This window comes from Musa acuminata, chromosome BXJ2-5, assembly GCF_036884655.1.
Source record: "Musa acuminata AAA Group cultivar baxijiao chromosome BXJ2-5, Cavendish_Baxijiao_AAA, whole genome shotgun sequence".
In the NCBI taxonomy this organism is placed as follows: Eukaryota; Viridiplantae; Streptophyta; class Magnoliopsida; order Zingiberales; family Musaceae; genus Musa; species Musa acuminata.
The window spans coordinates 9938356-9953416 of record NC_088342.1 but is presented as its reverse complement, the minus strand read 5'-3'; the positions used below and the strand labels follow the sequence as shown (position 1 = coordinate 9953416).

The window sequence follows — 15061 nt, the reverse complement described above, 5'->3', positions numbered from 1 at the left end:
CCTTACGATTACTTTCAATAACGATCAAAGATAAGGAGACCTTCGACAAGGATCAAAGATAAGGAGACCTCTTCTTTGTGATCACAATCTAAAGATCGAAGGTTGATAGGTGAAAGACACCCAAGCCATTAAGTTTTCGGATGAAAAGATTATATTTATTAATTTTTTTATAATGGTTTAGGACCCAAATGACCTTTTCACTTGTTTGTCCTAACCCATTAAATTCTCATGACCAAATGAAATTCAAGAGTATTTTGATCTTTAAATTATTTTTAGATAATCATTCAAAATATTTTGGATATTTAGAAGGGTGAAATATTTTTAGATAAATAGGAGACACAAACCCAATTCATTTCCGGATAACTATAACTATAACTATAACTATATATATATATATATATATATATATATACATATATATATATATATACATATATACATATATATATATATACACATATACATATACATATACATACATATACATATACATATACATATACATATACATATACATATACATATACATATACATATACATATACATATACATATACATATACATATACATATACATATACATATACATATACATATACATATACATATATATATATATATATATATATATATATATATATATATATATATATATATATATATATATATATATATATATATATAGTATTAGTGACTTAATTGCTGTTTGTTTAGTACAACCATTTTAAGAACGGAGGGAACGAGCACCAAACCCCGTAATTTCCTACATCCGTCTCTCACGCCTCTCGTAAGGTTCGGCTCATCCCCCCTTCCCCTCTCTCTCTTTTCCCCCTATCATGTGGCCACCGTGGGTGAATTCCACACGATCCTCCGGCGCTGCCTGCCGTTCGCCCTCCTTCTCGTCCCCCACCCTCAAAGACCTCCACGCCATCCTCGACGATGGCCCCGGAAAGCCCCCCTCCTCCCACGCCCTCCGCCGCATCCTCCACCGAGCCTGCCTTGCCTCCACCGCCCTACGCGCCCTCCGCTCCGCCGCCTCCGCCCCTTCCTCCGACCCCCTAGACCGCCGCCGCCGCGGCGTCTTCGTTCTCTACTTCACCTCCCTCCGAGTCGTCCGCCGCACCTTTGAGGACTGCCGCTCCGTCCGCTCCATCCTCCGGGGCCTCCGCGTCGCCGTCGACGAGCGCGACCTCTCCATGGACCCCCGCTTCCTCTCCGAGCTCCAGGCCGCCCTCGACTGCCCCCAGCCCACCCTCCCCCAGGTCTTCCTCGCCGGCCGATGCCTCGGCGGCGCCGACGAGATCCACGGCCTCCACGAGTCCGGCGAGCTCAAGGCCCTCATCGACGGGCTCGCCCCCGCTACCTCCGTCTGCAACCGCTGCGGCGGCGTGCGCTTCGTTCTCTGCGCCGTCTGCAGCGGCAGCCACAAGCGGTACAGCGACAAGGGCGGCGACTTCCGGGCCTGCGACGAGTGCAACGAGAACGGCCTCGTTCGTTGCCCCGATTGCCTCACGTCAGCCGTCTGATCGAGATCGCAGGGCCGATCCTTCCCCTCCTTTTTCTTGGAAGAACAAACAAGAGAAGGGTTCGTCCCTTTCCCTTTCATGTTTTTCTTATCAAAGGGAAATGGAAGACAGTTGTAATTAGGCATACCGATCACTTAGTTCGTGTGGTGACATTTTGGATCGAAACTGGAGAAAGATCCCATTAACAAGTAATACATTCTCTTTACTCACTGCTTTGTCAAATCAAATCTTTGTTGTGGTTCTTCTTCTTCTCTGCGTTGGTTTTGATCTGGGATGGGTCATGGTGATGAACGATAGGCAAATCGATCGATGGTGAAGCCCCACAGAGAATGCCTATCTCCCATTTGACATTATGTCACAGAGGCTTCTGATGAAGTTAGATGGAAGAATTGGATTTCATGATGCACAGCCCAATTGGGTTCAAGTAACTCTGCTCTTTCATTAGAGTTCACTGTATCAGATCAAAAAAAGCACCAAAGCATCTATGACTCCATTCACAGGTTCAACAATTGGATAAAAATGATCCACACAAACATAATGGTCATATTTGGTAACTCATCAACTGAAAATTTCACATCAAACTCTGCACAGATTTCTGGAATTTAGTAGGAAAAATTCTAGAATCCACTTACCCATGGGTAGAGTTATCGATACATCTTCCCCAATTTTAGCTGGTAGATCAAGGAATCTTCACGAGGCAAAATGTTGTTGGACCAAACATGTCCAATCATGTACCCTAATCTAGTCAGAAGTCCAAAGGCTTTCCAAACATTTCATTGATTTCGGCCATAGCCTCCTTGGTAAAAATGGTTGGCTCAAATAGATCACCATTTTCACAAAAGTTTTCAGGTGGAGCATTGTTTTCTGGATCTTCCATGTCATCATCGGCCAATATCGAGAATCCTTCACAAGATACAGCAAATCCATCACAAGCTGGTTGCTTATCTGAACACACGAACCCTGGCTTCTTCTTTGGTTTGTCGCCGTTAAAGAAATCCAATGGCTTCCCAAACATGCTGTTTATATCATCCATAGCTTCCTTCAGGTTGATGGTTGGATCTACCAAACCATGGTGGCATGCATTTTCCACTTTGGGTTCACCAAGAACAGTTGATCCGACAAATCTGTGAACAATAGTCTCTTCGTGTAATCCCGGGATGATCATATTGGAATTGCCATAGCTGCTAGAAGCCGGATCATGTTGTTTTGAACAAATGGAAGCATTAGCAATTGGTGGCTTGGCAACTTCAATCTGCCTATCAATCACCTCATCAACTTCATCATCATCAGCCAATATTTTGAACTCTCTGAGAAATGGCTTCTGTACTTCTGTTTTCCTTTGGTTCTTCAGTGCTTCCGGAAAGAAAGCTTCTCCATGCTTATTGGACCGCAGGTTTGGAAGATCACTAACACCACACTGCTCATTCCTTGTGGGGCAAGAACCAAAGTTTGGTCCATCACCAAAATCGTCATCAATGAACACTTCAAACCCATTGGTATGCGGAATAGCCTTTGGTTTACTTGATCTTCTTTTAACCATGATCTCTGGCTCTATTGGCTCCCGAAACATGCTACCGATGGCATTCATAGCCTCCTTCATGTTGATGGTGGGATCCACAAGTCCGTGATGGCAAGCATCTTCTGCTTCAGACCTTCCAACTATTGCAGAGTCTACAAACTTCACCACTACTGTGTCATCAGTATCATGTGGAATTTGTTTTTCCCAATCAACAACAAGATAATCTCTGTGTTTAGATGATCTTCCAAGAACTGCTGATCCTCGAACTTTACATCTTGGTTTGCTGGAACCTGTACAGCTATCTTGGATAAATTTTGGATGTCCTGATAGAATAATGTTATCAATCATATTGCCAGAATTGGAAATACCTTCAATATGATGAGGTTTCTGTGAAGCATCCTCTGCATCAACTATTTGAACTTTATCATCAACTATTTCCTTCTTCTCTGTAATCCCTGCCATAAATTACCCTAAGCTCCATAAACAGAACCAAGATGACATTAGAAATTTTCAAAAGAGCTACTTTTTTAGACAGGACACTAGTCCAACCTTCCTGGTCAGTAATACTTTCTTTGCTCATATGAGTACCTTTCAATGTTAAGCATCTTTTATTGGACACCACCTCCTGCAGCAGTTAAAATACATTTATAAGCAGCTGATGTACATTAGGAAAACAAAAGAAACAAAAAAAGGAAACCAAGAGCCACTACTGAGTTACAAGTCCATGAGAAAACAAGTATACTTTAGCTTTTCTTTTCTTGTACAACTCCATTCGACGAAGAAACTGCTCATATGATTTTTGTAACTCACCGGCAGGCTCTGCAAGGCTATATGAAAGTTTTGTGTGAAAGAATTACATGAATTTATATAAAAATAACAGAACTACATTCATTAAACTTTTCAAATGCACCAGAACTAAACCATGATTCTTGGATGGAGATCATTCCTAAGACCATCATAACTGACTCATGTTTGTCACATGCCAATATATATAGTTCATTTTAAGTATCAGACCAGACAATATAACATTTTGTTGCCTACTGAGGCTTCTTGTAAACACATCTTCTAATATTTTGCATTTCCATGTTTTTCATACTACTCAAAACATAGTACAATATAGTATGCAATTTCGAATGGTATGCAATTTCTCATATAATAGTATGCAATTTCTCATATAATATACAATATAATAGTACAATTTCTCACATTGATCAAAATATGGTATGCAATTTCGAATGGTACCGCCCGGTACGGGTGGTACGTATCGGTCCGACGGCATACCGGTACGCGGACCGCCTACTACCGGACGGAACGTACTACAGTAAGAGGAAGAAATATATAAAACCGTTTGGTATGCCCTAGTATACCGCTCGGTACATGGTACCATACCGTACCGAGCCAACCTTGAAATACCGGTACGGTACGGTATTGCATACCTTGCAATATACAGTCTAGTGAAACTATTTCACATAATGCCTTTGTATCTCCTTTGTGTCCTATGACAATTGGATACTCATTTGAATCTGATTCTGAAGTTTAGACCGATGCACCACTAATTAACATTCAAAGGGAGGCTATAGTAAAGAAGTGTTTCATTTCACCAAAACATACTGCATCAACTCAGATGAAGGGAAGATTACGCGCAAAGCCTCGTAACACAATAACTAATGAACCAATCTATGCTAATCAAAATAGAACTTTTTGGATGTAGGCATTTTTCCTCTACAATTTGCTTAGTGCATGGTCCAGACTACTTAGCAATACATCTTAGGTGAGTTCCATTGGAGTGAAAGTTTGGATTCCATAAAAAGAGAGAAAAATAGGAATGACAAACTAGCTGACAAATTCAAGTAGAAGCGAAACCGACATATTTGACGTTGTGCATGACATTAAGTAGCATCCTGCATAAGTACACTACAAAATAAATAGTTCTTCACTAGCTCTAGATAGAATAAGCATGTTAGTGTAGCATACAACACAGAAAGAAATTTGATCAGCATATAAAAATGAAGTTGATTTAGTTGATTTGTCATGCACACAATACTGTGCCTTGGAAAAGGTTTCATTTCATTTGATTTAATTACCTTCTTTCTCATCAACTTTGGCACAAACAACTCCTCAAAAGTTATGTTGACACCAACATAAAACCCTCAGATAATCCTTTACAATCTTACCATGGAACAGCATGCCTAAACATCTACTCTATGGCCATTTTGTCATCCATTGGCATTTGAGCAATGAACAGGAATCTAAATGCTCTCATGATCTACATTTCAAGACAACTAAGCTTATAAATATTCCTAAGCAAAGCATACCCCATCCCAAATATAGACCATAGAAATAACAAGAGAATAAAAATCTTACTTTTGAACACCCATATGGTACATCTTCTCCGCTTCTGTGAACTTCTTCTGCTTCTCATAGTACAAAGCATACGCCAAATAGAACATCGCTCGTTTCAAGCCAATACCGTTCTTCTCCATCTTCCTCAAAAGCACCTTGGCATCATCCACGTAATCCATCTGACGCAAGCCACAAAACCAACAAGTCGTGAGACGGCCATGTTCCATTTAAGAATCCATCAGCAACAGCAGCTAGATCGACTATAAGAAGCAAAGGAGGTATATAAAAGAAAAGAAATAAAAAGCCCTAAATGACATCAGGTCTGAAGCTTGTTCATTCATCTAACATCTGCGTTACCAGTTCGATCCAGACGCGGAGGTATCGAGCGTCATTTCGGTATCTGCGATCGGATTCAAAAGTCTGGGCGCACTTCTGCAGGAATCTCGGCAGCTTCTCTTTCAAGATTCGAGGAGGCAGAGATTCCTTCATCCTCCGAATGCCGCTGCAGCAGAGATTGGATGAGACCATCATAAGCACAGGAGACAGAACATCTGAGTCAATTCAAAATCTAATCTTTTCTTTGCAAAGGGGGTTTTCTTACTGAAGCCAAGGGCGGAGAGGATCACGGCCGTCATAGTTCTTGATGTCGGATACGAGCGAGGAGAGCAGCTGCTTCTGGAAGTCGTCCGCCATGGATTGCCCCTTTCCCTGCCCTCCTCTTTTCGGTGGGGGGCGAGAAAGGGGGGGGAAGGGTTTGAACGGTGAAGGGGGAAACAAGGCGCTACTGCTTATAGTCTTGTTAGGTTAGGCTTGGGCTTAACGTCGAGCTTGATCATTGCAATGGGCTTAGTCACAGAGTATGTGCGAAGACCAAATTGCCGACCGCAATCAGAAGAAGAAGCGCAATGCCCTTGTTTATGATTTTAGAAGTGTTTTTAGATTTTCTAGATCAAACACGTTTTCATTAAACACAGAAACAACGAAAACATTTATAATCAGTCACGTCTTATATCTTCGGTTTCCGACGATTTATTTTTAGAAACAAAAAAGGCAACACATGCGGGACCTTCAAACGCAGGCCGATCTGTGTCACTTCGGTCTCACTAAACCCAAACCAGAGCCTCTCTCTCTTTCCTCCCCCCGTCATGGCGACCCCCTCCGACTCCGAAGCCGGCCCGAACCCTAAGCCCGTCGAAGAATTGGAGACTGAGAGTGCTACTAACGATGAACACCACGGCGAGGACGAAGACGAGATCGAGGACGAGGAGGAGGAGGAGGAGGGCGACGACGAGGAGGAGGCGGAGGAAGACGAAACTCCCGCCGCCCAGAGGGAGAATATCAATCGCCTCTTCCGCCGCCTCTCCGGGGGCCCCGTCCGCCTCCGCGTCCAAGACATCATCATCCGGGGCAACACCAAGACCAAGGACGCCCTCATCGAAGCCGAGGTCCTCGATGCCTTCCGCTCCGCCTGCTCCATGCAGGAGCTCATCCAGGCTGCTGGCCTCGCCAACACGCGCCTCCGCCAGTTGGATATCTTCGACTCGGTTTCCATTACGCTCGATTCCGGCCCCTCCGAGCTCCCTGGCACCGCCAATGTCGTCATTGATGTCGTAGAGGCCAGGAATCCGCTGACTGGTGAATTCGGGGCATATTCAAAGCCAGAGGTGAGATCCTCGATCTGTTTATTGTTTATCTTATTTGCCCGTTCCCGTCACATCTTCCTTATAGAAGTAGATTGTATGACAGTGTAGTCACATTCACTGACTTCTAATTGGCAATCCTTCTCTTAAACAAGAAATATACAATAGGGATCGAGGAAGTATTGTTGGGCTTCTCACAAATACGAGTAACTGAAACGATGCTGGTTATGAGAGATTCTTAACAAGTCTTGCGATACAAGAGATTACTAAATGTATTGGAGATAATTATATGTATTGGATGTTAAGAGTAGAAATTGGAATTGAATAGAAAGTGTAATAATAAAAGACAATATTTGTGAAACTCACGATAAACAATACTATTATTTAGATGATGTTAATATGTTTACATAAACTCGTAACTCCCCTTAACGTCATATTTGTAAATCACCAAACAACTTTAGAACATTGTTTTCTTTTTTTTTGAAGGACTCTTTAGTGATCTCTTGTAGATTTGGATTTAATCTGGCAATATTTGATTGAGAATATGTTTTAATAACCATAAATTTTTTATTTCATAATTCTTAAAGCTACATTTTAATCAACTATTGTATCTCTGAAAAAAATAAAATTGTAATCAACTGAAAAAACAAGATTAGCTGAACATGATAACTATATAGATATGACTCAACCTCATCTTATTGCATACATACTTTATCTCTGTATAAAATTTTGGAACTAACAGATATGTTCTTGAAGTTAGCTATTGCCTTTAGACTGTCAGACATCTACCACTAGGGTGCAAAATGTTCGAATCTAATGACCCACTTCAAACCAATCTGGTTTGACTATGAACTAGTTAAGAGTTAATGAGCCAAATACTTGTTTTAAAATTGATTGTTTCCACACTAATGAGTCCATCTGACCTAGGATTGGGTTAGATTGCCTGTTTTGACTATTCCAAATGTACATTTTCTAACCTTTACGACCTCTCAAAAGAAAATAAGAAGATAAAAAAGAAAATGTAGGAAAACAGTTTTCCAGGTGCCCAACGATAAGATAAGGATGGGGGAAAATAGTAGCGACACTGGTCTCAGTTTTCCACCGACCAGATATGCTGCCAGCTAACATTGAAGAAGAGGAGGAGAGGAGGTGGGGAAGAGGAATAGGAGAAGATGCGGCTCAATCTGCGAATGACCAATATGCAAAGAGGAAGAGTGTTGAGGATTGTCTCCTCCCAGGGAAAGCTATTTTCTATGAGGGAGAGAGAGGTGCCTCTAACAAGAGACCAAAGAACCTTGTTCCAATAATAAATTAATTATTTCATTGTTGTGGCTTTTGCAGGCTAGATCTTGGTCACTTGAAGGATCACTGAAGCTCAAAAACTTGTTTGGCTATGGTGATATTTGGGATGCTTCTGGGGCTTATGGTTTTGGTCAAACATCAGAGATAAGTGCTGGAGTGTCGTTGCCCAGATTCAAAGCAATCTCAACTCCTCTTACGACTCGGGTGTCATTACTCTCTCAAGATTGGTTAAAGTTTTCATCATACAAGGAACGCCTATTGGGTCTTTCTGTTGGTTTGATATCAACTGGAAACCATGACCTGGCTTACAATCTTACATGGCGTAACTTATCCGATCCATCACACATGTCATCCAAAACAATACGGAGACAGTTAGGACATAGTCTTCTTTCCTCTTTAAAATACACATACAGGATTGACCATAGAGATTCTAATCTGAGGCCAACACGTGGGTATGCTTTCCTTTCAACTTCTCAATTTGGTGGTCTTGGACCAGATAGTAGGATCATACGATTTATCAGACAGGTACTATCTCTTAACTTTTCATGTTTGATTAAGAAGGAATTTAATCAACTTATTGAATTTTGATAGCTTGTACTAATATTTAGTTTTACTATACAGTTGAACTGGTAAGCTCTCTTTGATGTTCCCAGTGGTTTAGAGTCTTGATTCAACTGTAAAAATTGTCATTCTAATTGTCTCATTTCTATCATTTAGTTATAGTGCATGAGAACATGGTAGTTGCTGTAGTTATATGTTGGGTCTATTTTAACAGCGTGATGTGCTACTTTAGATTGCAAACATTGCAATTTTCTTGCAATATGCTGTCACAGTTGGTTGTTGAATAAATAGCATGAATTTTGGTGTAGAATGATCATAAGTACTACAATGTATTGATGCTAAGGTTTAAATGGATCGTAGATCCAGCTTTGTTTTGTTTTTTTGTACTTCTCCGCTCTATGTTGGTAGAAAAGACAATCAGTTACCATAGTTCCTAAAAATTATACTTGAAAAGGTGTGCGTTGTACTTTATAAGGTTATTAGAGGAATAAAAGACAATAAAATTGTAGCACATGGCTGATCTATGTTAAATTTTTGGCTTTTTTGGTCCTGGAAGTACGTTAGTGAAATTTTGACTATTCCAGGTGCTTATCAATGTATGATATTGTTACTACACTCAATAAGCCAAAGTCTTTGACTGCAAAACTTTTTAACGAGGACATCCTCTAGTTAGTTCCTATCATTTAAGGGATAAGCATGTGACTGGTAGCAAAACATTGGAACCAGCTAGTTTTGTCAGGACCTGTGTGTCTCACTTCTTGTATTAACAGACTGATCAGGTGAAACTTTATGTCAGCTTCATAATGGAAATATGAGTCCTGTTTATGTTTCCGCAGAACTCTCTTGCTTATACTTATCTGTTCTGTAGGTGAACTACATGCCTGATTAATCCTGTAGTCCCGTTTCCTTTTTCCATTCTAATTGTTCATTCTTTGTCCTCTCTGAAACTCAACCACTGGGCTCCCGAGCTATGATTACCACCATGCAGAATTTGCCCCACCAAAAGGCAGAGAAAAAGGAAGAAGCACACAAAACAATTGTTTGCAACTTGTTTTCCCACCACCTTTTTCCTTTTCCTTTTGTTTTTCCCTCTGTCTGGTATCCTTATATTACTTTGTTAAGATTAATGCTTTGAACTTAAAAAGATTTCTGTAGAATGAATATTGGTATATAACTGTGCTTTTTGTCTAGATTCTTTGTTCTCAATCACCCCTCCGTGAGTGCATCATAAATGAACAATCCTACCCACATGAGTGTAATTAATATTGTGTATCATTAATGACTGTTTGTCAACATTCATATTCCTTTCTATGATTTCAGTTTTGTTCAAAGCCGCCGTTGCGGAAGCATGAAGGTTCAATTTGTTTACTGGATGTCACTAGGAAAGCTTGTGAAAGCCTGTGATAATATCCATATAAAACTGGCTAGAGGTTTATGTAAAGATGGAAATGTATTCATTTAGAAAAACATTATTTGGTGAGAAGATGGACTCAGAGTTTGCCTCGGAATATGCAGTAAGATGTGACTGCCTTGGTGACCAAACGAGTCATGCTATATAGTGATATTTTACTGGAGAAGGTGCAGATTTTCTTATTCCATGTTGTAGAAGGAAGAGGTCTACAAGCTTAGGGAGAGCACAGTTGAAAGGATTTGTCCTCTCACAGTGCTGGACTGAACTTTTGATATTAGTTAGTCATTTGAATTATATCTGTATTGATTCTCTTTGTAGGATTAAATTTTTTTTGCAATTAATTGTAGAGAATAACATCAGTCATGTTCTTGGTCAATCATACTATTATTTTTCTCTGTTCAATTTAAATGAAAGATGCATATTTCCCATTAATGTTTGCTTACTTTTTTTTTTTCTCGTTACAGGAGTTTGATGTTAGAGGAGCTTTCCCCTTGGGATTTTACAATGCTGCTGTCAACTTTGGTGTTGCAGCAGGTGCGATAATGCCATGGGGAAGGGGATTTATGGACTCAACATCACCATTACCTGAACGATTTTACATGGGCGGTCATTCTTCTCCTATATGCAGTTTGGGTGGTCCTACTTCTTTGTTGGGGTTTAAGTTAAGAGGAGTAGGCCCAACCGATGAGCGGAGAGCAATTCTTACCAAACATGGTGAAGATGAAGCTACCACTCCTTCTGGAAGGATTGCCTCTCCAGGCGGGGACGCCATCGGAGGTAATCTTGCAGTTACTGCCTTTGCTGATCTCTCATTTGATCTACCGCTAAAGTTGTTTAGAGAGTCTGGAGTGCACGGTCACATGTTTTTAAACACCGGGAATGTTGTCGATTTGACACTGGCGGAGTTCAAGAATTTCTCGTTTCGGGGATTCTTGGAGACATTTAGGAGCTCAGCCGGATTTGGCATAATCTTCCCCACCAGATTCTTTCGCATGGAGGTTTGTCTCGCTTTGAAATCTAAACAATATAGTGTGATCAATCTTCTGTCCTCTTACAAGATGTGGTTTTTGTTTACAGATTAACTACTGTTATATATTGAAACAACTACAGCATGACCATGGAAAGACAGGCATACAATTCAGCTTCTCCACTCCATAGGTTTGCTAGGTAGCTTCAGATTCTTTCACCCTTCACTAATTGTGCTCCTTTTTTTGTTTGTGTTTTTATTGAGAGGAGAAAGCTTATTTCGAAAGGCAAGAGAAAAAAAAATTTTCCACGGTCGATAAATTTTCTCGATATGAACCCTTTCCTTTTTCTTTTTTCTTTTGCTATTCCATTTGAACCATTGGTCCTCGATTTTGATAGGATCTTATATGATGCTTTTTTTTTAAAAGGTAGCTTTTAAGAAACTTTGTCGGTTGTTTTTTATATATAATTTTCCATTTATTTAGCCTTTTGTTGGTGAAGAAAGCTGGGGAATGATCATAAGCTTCTTTTGATGTTTCTCTGGCTGCTGCACTCGTGGAATCACTGGCCACTGGTCCAGAGCTGGCCTTGTTTTGTGATATGTTCCATTTGTGGATGCTTATGAGAGTCGAGGTCTTATGTTTGCATCATGGATGGTGCCCATAGAATCCGAATCCGGGATTAAGGACTCTTGCTAAGTCTTATAACTAGTCTGATCAAAGTTGGGTCATAGCGTTTGGAGGTCATAGATTATGTCACTCGAGATCTTTGTAGAGCGAGTAAATTTTCTCAAAATTTGCTGCATCTTTAGACCCCAAGCACAAACAAATGCTTCGGTTTTCTGTGCTGGCCCCCCACGTATTGTAACCGTATTTTGTACGCTTTATGATCGATAGCAAATGCGCCCAATACTCGATTGGGCGAGTCTGACGTCAATCTCGGACGCACACTTGACGCGACTGACGTTCGCTTTCACCACGGAGTGGGAGAGTGGCTAATGTATACCACGTTATACTGAAGAATACATCTGAAACATATCTAAGAGTATTTGTAGTTTACCAACAATAAGAGTGTTAAGGGTTAATTATAAATTACCTCGTATAGTTAGATCTCTTTGGTATAAGTAAAATATCTAATTTTATTTATCCTAATGTTATCAGTTTTATTAATGAAAATATGAAAATGATAAGAAAAAAATAATTTTAACATTTTATTTATATTTTCGATGGTCATGAATGCTGAGGGTCGTTGAAGTTTGCATATAGCTGTTATAGATAAAGAGGGAGAGTGGCAACGAGATATGAGACAAAGGGAGAGGAGGAAGGATGAGACAAAAGGAGAGGAGGAAGGTGACAACATTTTCCATTTGCATCGTCATTACTGGGCAACTATGTTGGCATTGATAATGATGTGAGGATAAGCGACGTCGTTCTACGTCTGTGACCATATCGATGCAGATGCAAGCAACTGACGCAAATACAACGTCATCATTTGCATCGTCCTCTTCCTCTTCTCTTTTTGTTTCACCTCTTGTCGTCATTTTTCTTACTCATTCACAATAGTCATTCGTGGCTCCAACGGTGTCGTCGTATACCACCATCGAAAATATAATTGGGATGTTTAAAATATCTGTTAAAAAAAAATTGAACTAGATATTTTATTTTTATAATTATAAAAATTTTAATATAATTTATTTAAATATAAGGATTGAGATACTAAAAAGGTTTAATTATAATATATAATTAGCCCGAGTATTAATTACTCGTGCCTTCGTCACACTTATTTGACGTACGTTGTCACCATGGAGTGGGAGAATTGGCTAACGTAAACCACATTTCACAAAAGAATGTCATTGAATTAAAAAGAGTAGGCGCATCAAAAGTGGCTATAATTTTTCGAAAATATCGAATTAAAAAAAAAAAAAAAATCAAAAGATCTGTGCCTGCTGGGATTCGAGCCCAGGACTCCACGGCCACAACGTGGAATTCTAACCACTAAACTACGGCCACGGTTGTTGAATTAGCAACCAGCATCTTTCTTCTGTAAGAAATACTGAGTTATTCTTGAACCCAACGTATAGCGTTTTAAGCGGCGGTCAAGTCAGTTTCCTAATAGTGATTAAGATTTATGATTGAAATAAACGGTTTTGAAGAGACCCTTTCGTACTTTCCTACGGAGAAGTATCTATTCTCCGTTCAAAGATTTGACTTCTCCTTATTTCATGGTATAAACGGTCAAAGTTGACCACCACCACCGTTTGGTTGGGCGGCAAGAACTAATCCCCAAACTTGGCTCGCTTAGATCAATGTCTAAGTCAGCTAATTAACTTCCTGTCCACCAACCGGTGACCTTTTCCTTCCACGGGTCTTTTATACGATGCTTGCGCGACGAGTAACGACTACCTGTTTTTATATTTCCTATCAATTCGATATATTTTTAATATTAATACAATAATAAATATATTTTATTTTATTATCAAGAATTAAATGTTCGAAATATTATTTAATATAGATTTTAAAATTTATTGTAAGATTCTGTACTTGAATCTTATTTTTATGATTTATCTTTAAATAAAAAAAAATTATATACCAGTAATGATCATGTCGCGATTTAGGTAACACCGGTGGGTCCCACACGGAGACTCGGCCAGCCACCTCACTGACGGCCGTGAGAGGGATATATGTAATAGTCGTCGTGGGAGGTAAGTGGATACCGAGAACGGGTCCCGCATCAGCCTCCTCCAGGATTGGTTGTCCCCAAGTAGTTTATTTACCCTGGCGGTCAGCGCATCCAGAAACTTGGCGAAACCGAAACCGTCAGCAAATTCCTCTTGACCGACGCTGGGTGGACCAAAGACGAGCACCTCTGCAAGAAATGGCTTGTGGTGCCGAGCAGACACGCCTTTCCTGATTCCTCGCGAATGAGCTCAAGGAAACTTCTCCGCAGACCATGTCTCTTCTCGTCCTCGCACGCCGTTGAATATAAATCCTCTCGACCGAGAACCTCGTCTGCAACCTCCACCTCTCATCAGCTCTCAGCTTACATGGCGTCTCCTCGCTCCAACGTCACGGGCCTCGACGCAGTCTTCCGCTTCTTCGACAAAGACGGCGACGGGAAGATCTCCGCCGCGGAGCTGACCCTCTGCATGAGGACGGTCGGCGAGGAGTTGTCCCTCGAGGACGCCGAGGCCTTCGTCGCGTTAGTAGACGGCGACGGGGACGGGCTGCTGGGGTTCGAGGAGTTTGTGAAGGTGGTGGAGGTGGAGGGGGAGGAAGAGACGGAGAGAGGCTTGAGAGCGGCGTTCGAGATGTACGAGAGCGAAGGGGAGGGCTGCATTACGCCCCGGAGCCTGAAGCGGATGCTCAGCCGGCTGGGCACTTCGAGTGGCATCCACGAGTGCGCGGCCATGATCTGCAGGTACGATCTCGACGGCGATGGAGTGCTGAGCTTTGAAGAGTTCAGAAGCATGATGACGATGGTGTGAGCGGTGGGTTTGATTTGATGATGGAATCACATGATCTGTGAAGAGGAGGATTGGATATTGGACTATTCTTTCGTTCTTATTAATTTATGCATGTATGTATGGGGGTAATTATAGATTAGTTCCTGTAGTTAGATTTTTTTTTTAGTATTTCAATTCTTGGACTTAAAAAATTTGTATTGACATACTATAATTATAATTATAAAAGTAAAACATATAACTCTCCTAATTTCATCGGTTTTATCGAAGGAAGTATAAAAATAATGATCGAAAAAATAATTTTAACGTCCCAGTTACGTTTTTAGTTGTGAC

The 15061-nt window shown here is 40.7% G+C and overlaps 4 protein-coding genes across 5 annotated transcripts; 3 read left to right on the top strand and 1 right to left on the bottom strand.

Annotated features, from left to right (window-relative positions):
• The first annotated feature begins 765 nt into the window (after positions 1 to 765).
• LOC135612440 (uncharacterized protein At5g39865-like) lies at positions 766 to 1735 on the top strand. Its single transcript, XM_065108746.1, has one exon. It carries the CDS (start codon positions 837 to 839, stop codon positions 1524 to 1526), a length of 690 nt encoding a protein of 229 aa, XP_064964818.1. The 5' UTR covers positions 766 to 836; the 3' UTR covers positions 1527 to 1735.
• Positions 1736 to 2019: 284 nt separating this feature from the next.
• LOC135612439 (uncharacterized) lies at positions 2020 to 6221 on the bottom strand. 2 transcript variants are annotated; one of them, XM_065108744.1, is made up of 7 exons: positions 5990 to 6221; positions 5746 to 5890; positions 5410 to 5567; positions 3788 to 3872; positions 3595 to 3670; positions 3414 to 3500; positions 2020 to 3335 (listed from the first exon to the last, which is right to left on the bottom strand). In XM_065108744.1, exons 1-7 carry the CDS (start codon positions 6079 to 6081, stop codon positions 2272 to 2274), a joined length of 1707 nt encoding a protein of 568 aa, XP_064964816.1. In that variant the 5' UTR covers positions 6082 to 6221; the 3' UTR covers positions 2020 to 2271. The 2 variants fall into 2 exon arrangements, with proteins under 2 accessions (XP_064964816.1, XP_064964817.1); XM_065108745.1 differs by having other exon boundaries at positions 3634 to 3670.
• A 230-nt stretch (positions 6222 to 6451) lies between these two features.
• Positions 6452 to 11699, top strand: LOC135612437 (SAM50-like protein SPAC17C9.06). Its single transcript, XM_065108743.1, has 4 exons — positions 6452 to 7052; positions 8370 to 8855; positions 10767 to 11300; positions 11380 to 11699. Exons 1-4 carry the CDS (start codon positions 6534 to 6536, stop codon positions 11458 to 11460), a joined length of 1620 nt encoding a protein of 539 aa, XP_064964815.1. The 5' UTR covers positions 6452 to 6533; the 3' UTR covers positions 11461 to 11699.
• Positions 11700 to 14183: 2484 nt separating this feature from the next.
• LOC135611698 (putative calcium-binding protein CML19) lies at positions 14184 to 14986 on the top strand. The gene has a single exon (XM_065107344.1). It carries the CDS (start codon positions 14189 to 14191, stop codon positions 14750 to 14752), a length of 564 nt encoding a protein of 187 aa, XP_064963416.1. The 5' UTR covers positions 14184 to 14188; the 3' UTR covers positions 14753 to 14986.
• Positions 14987 to 15061: the final 75 nt, after the last annotated feature.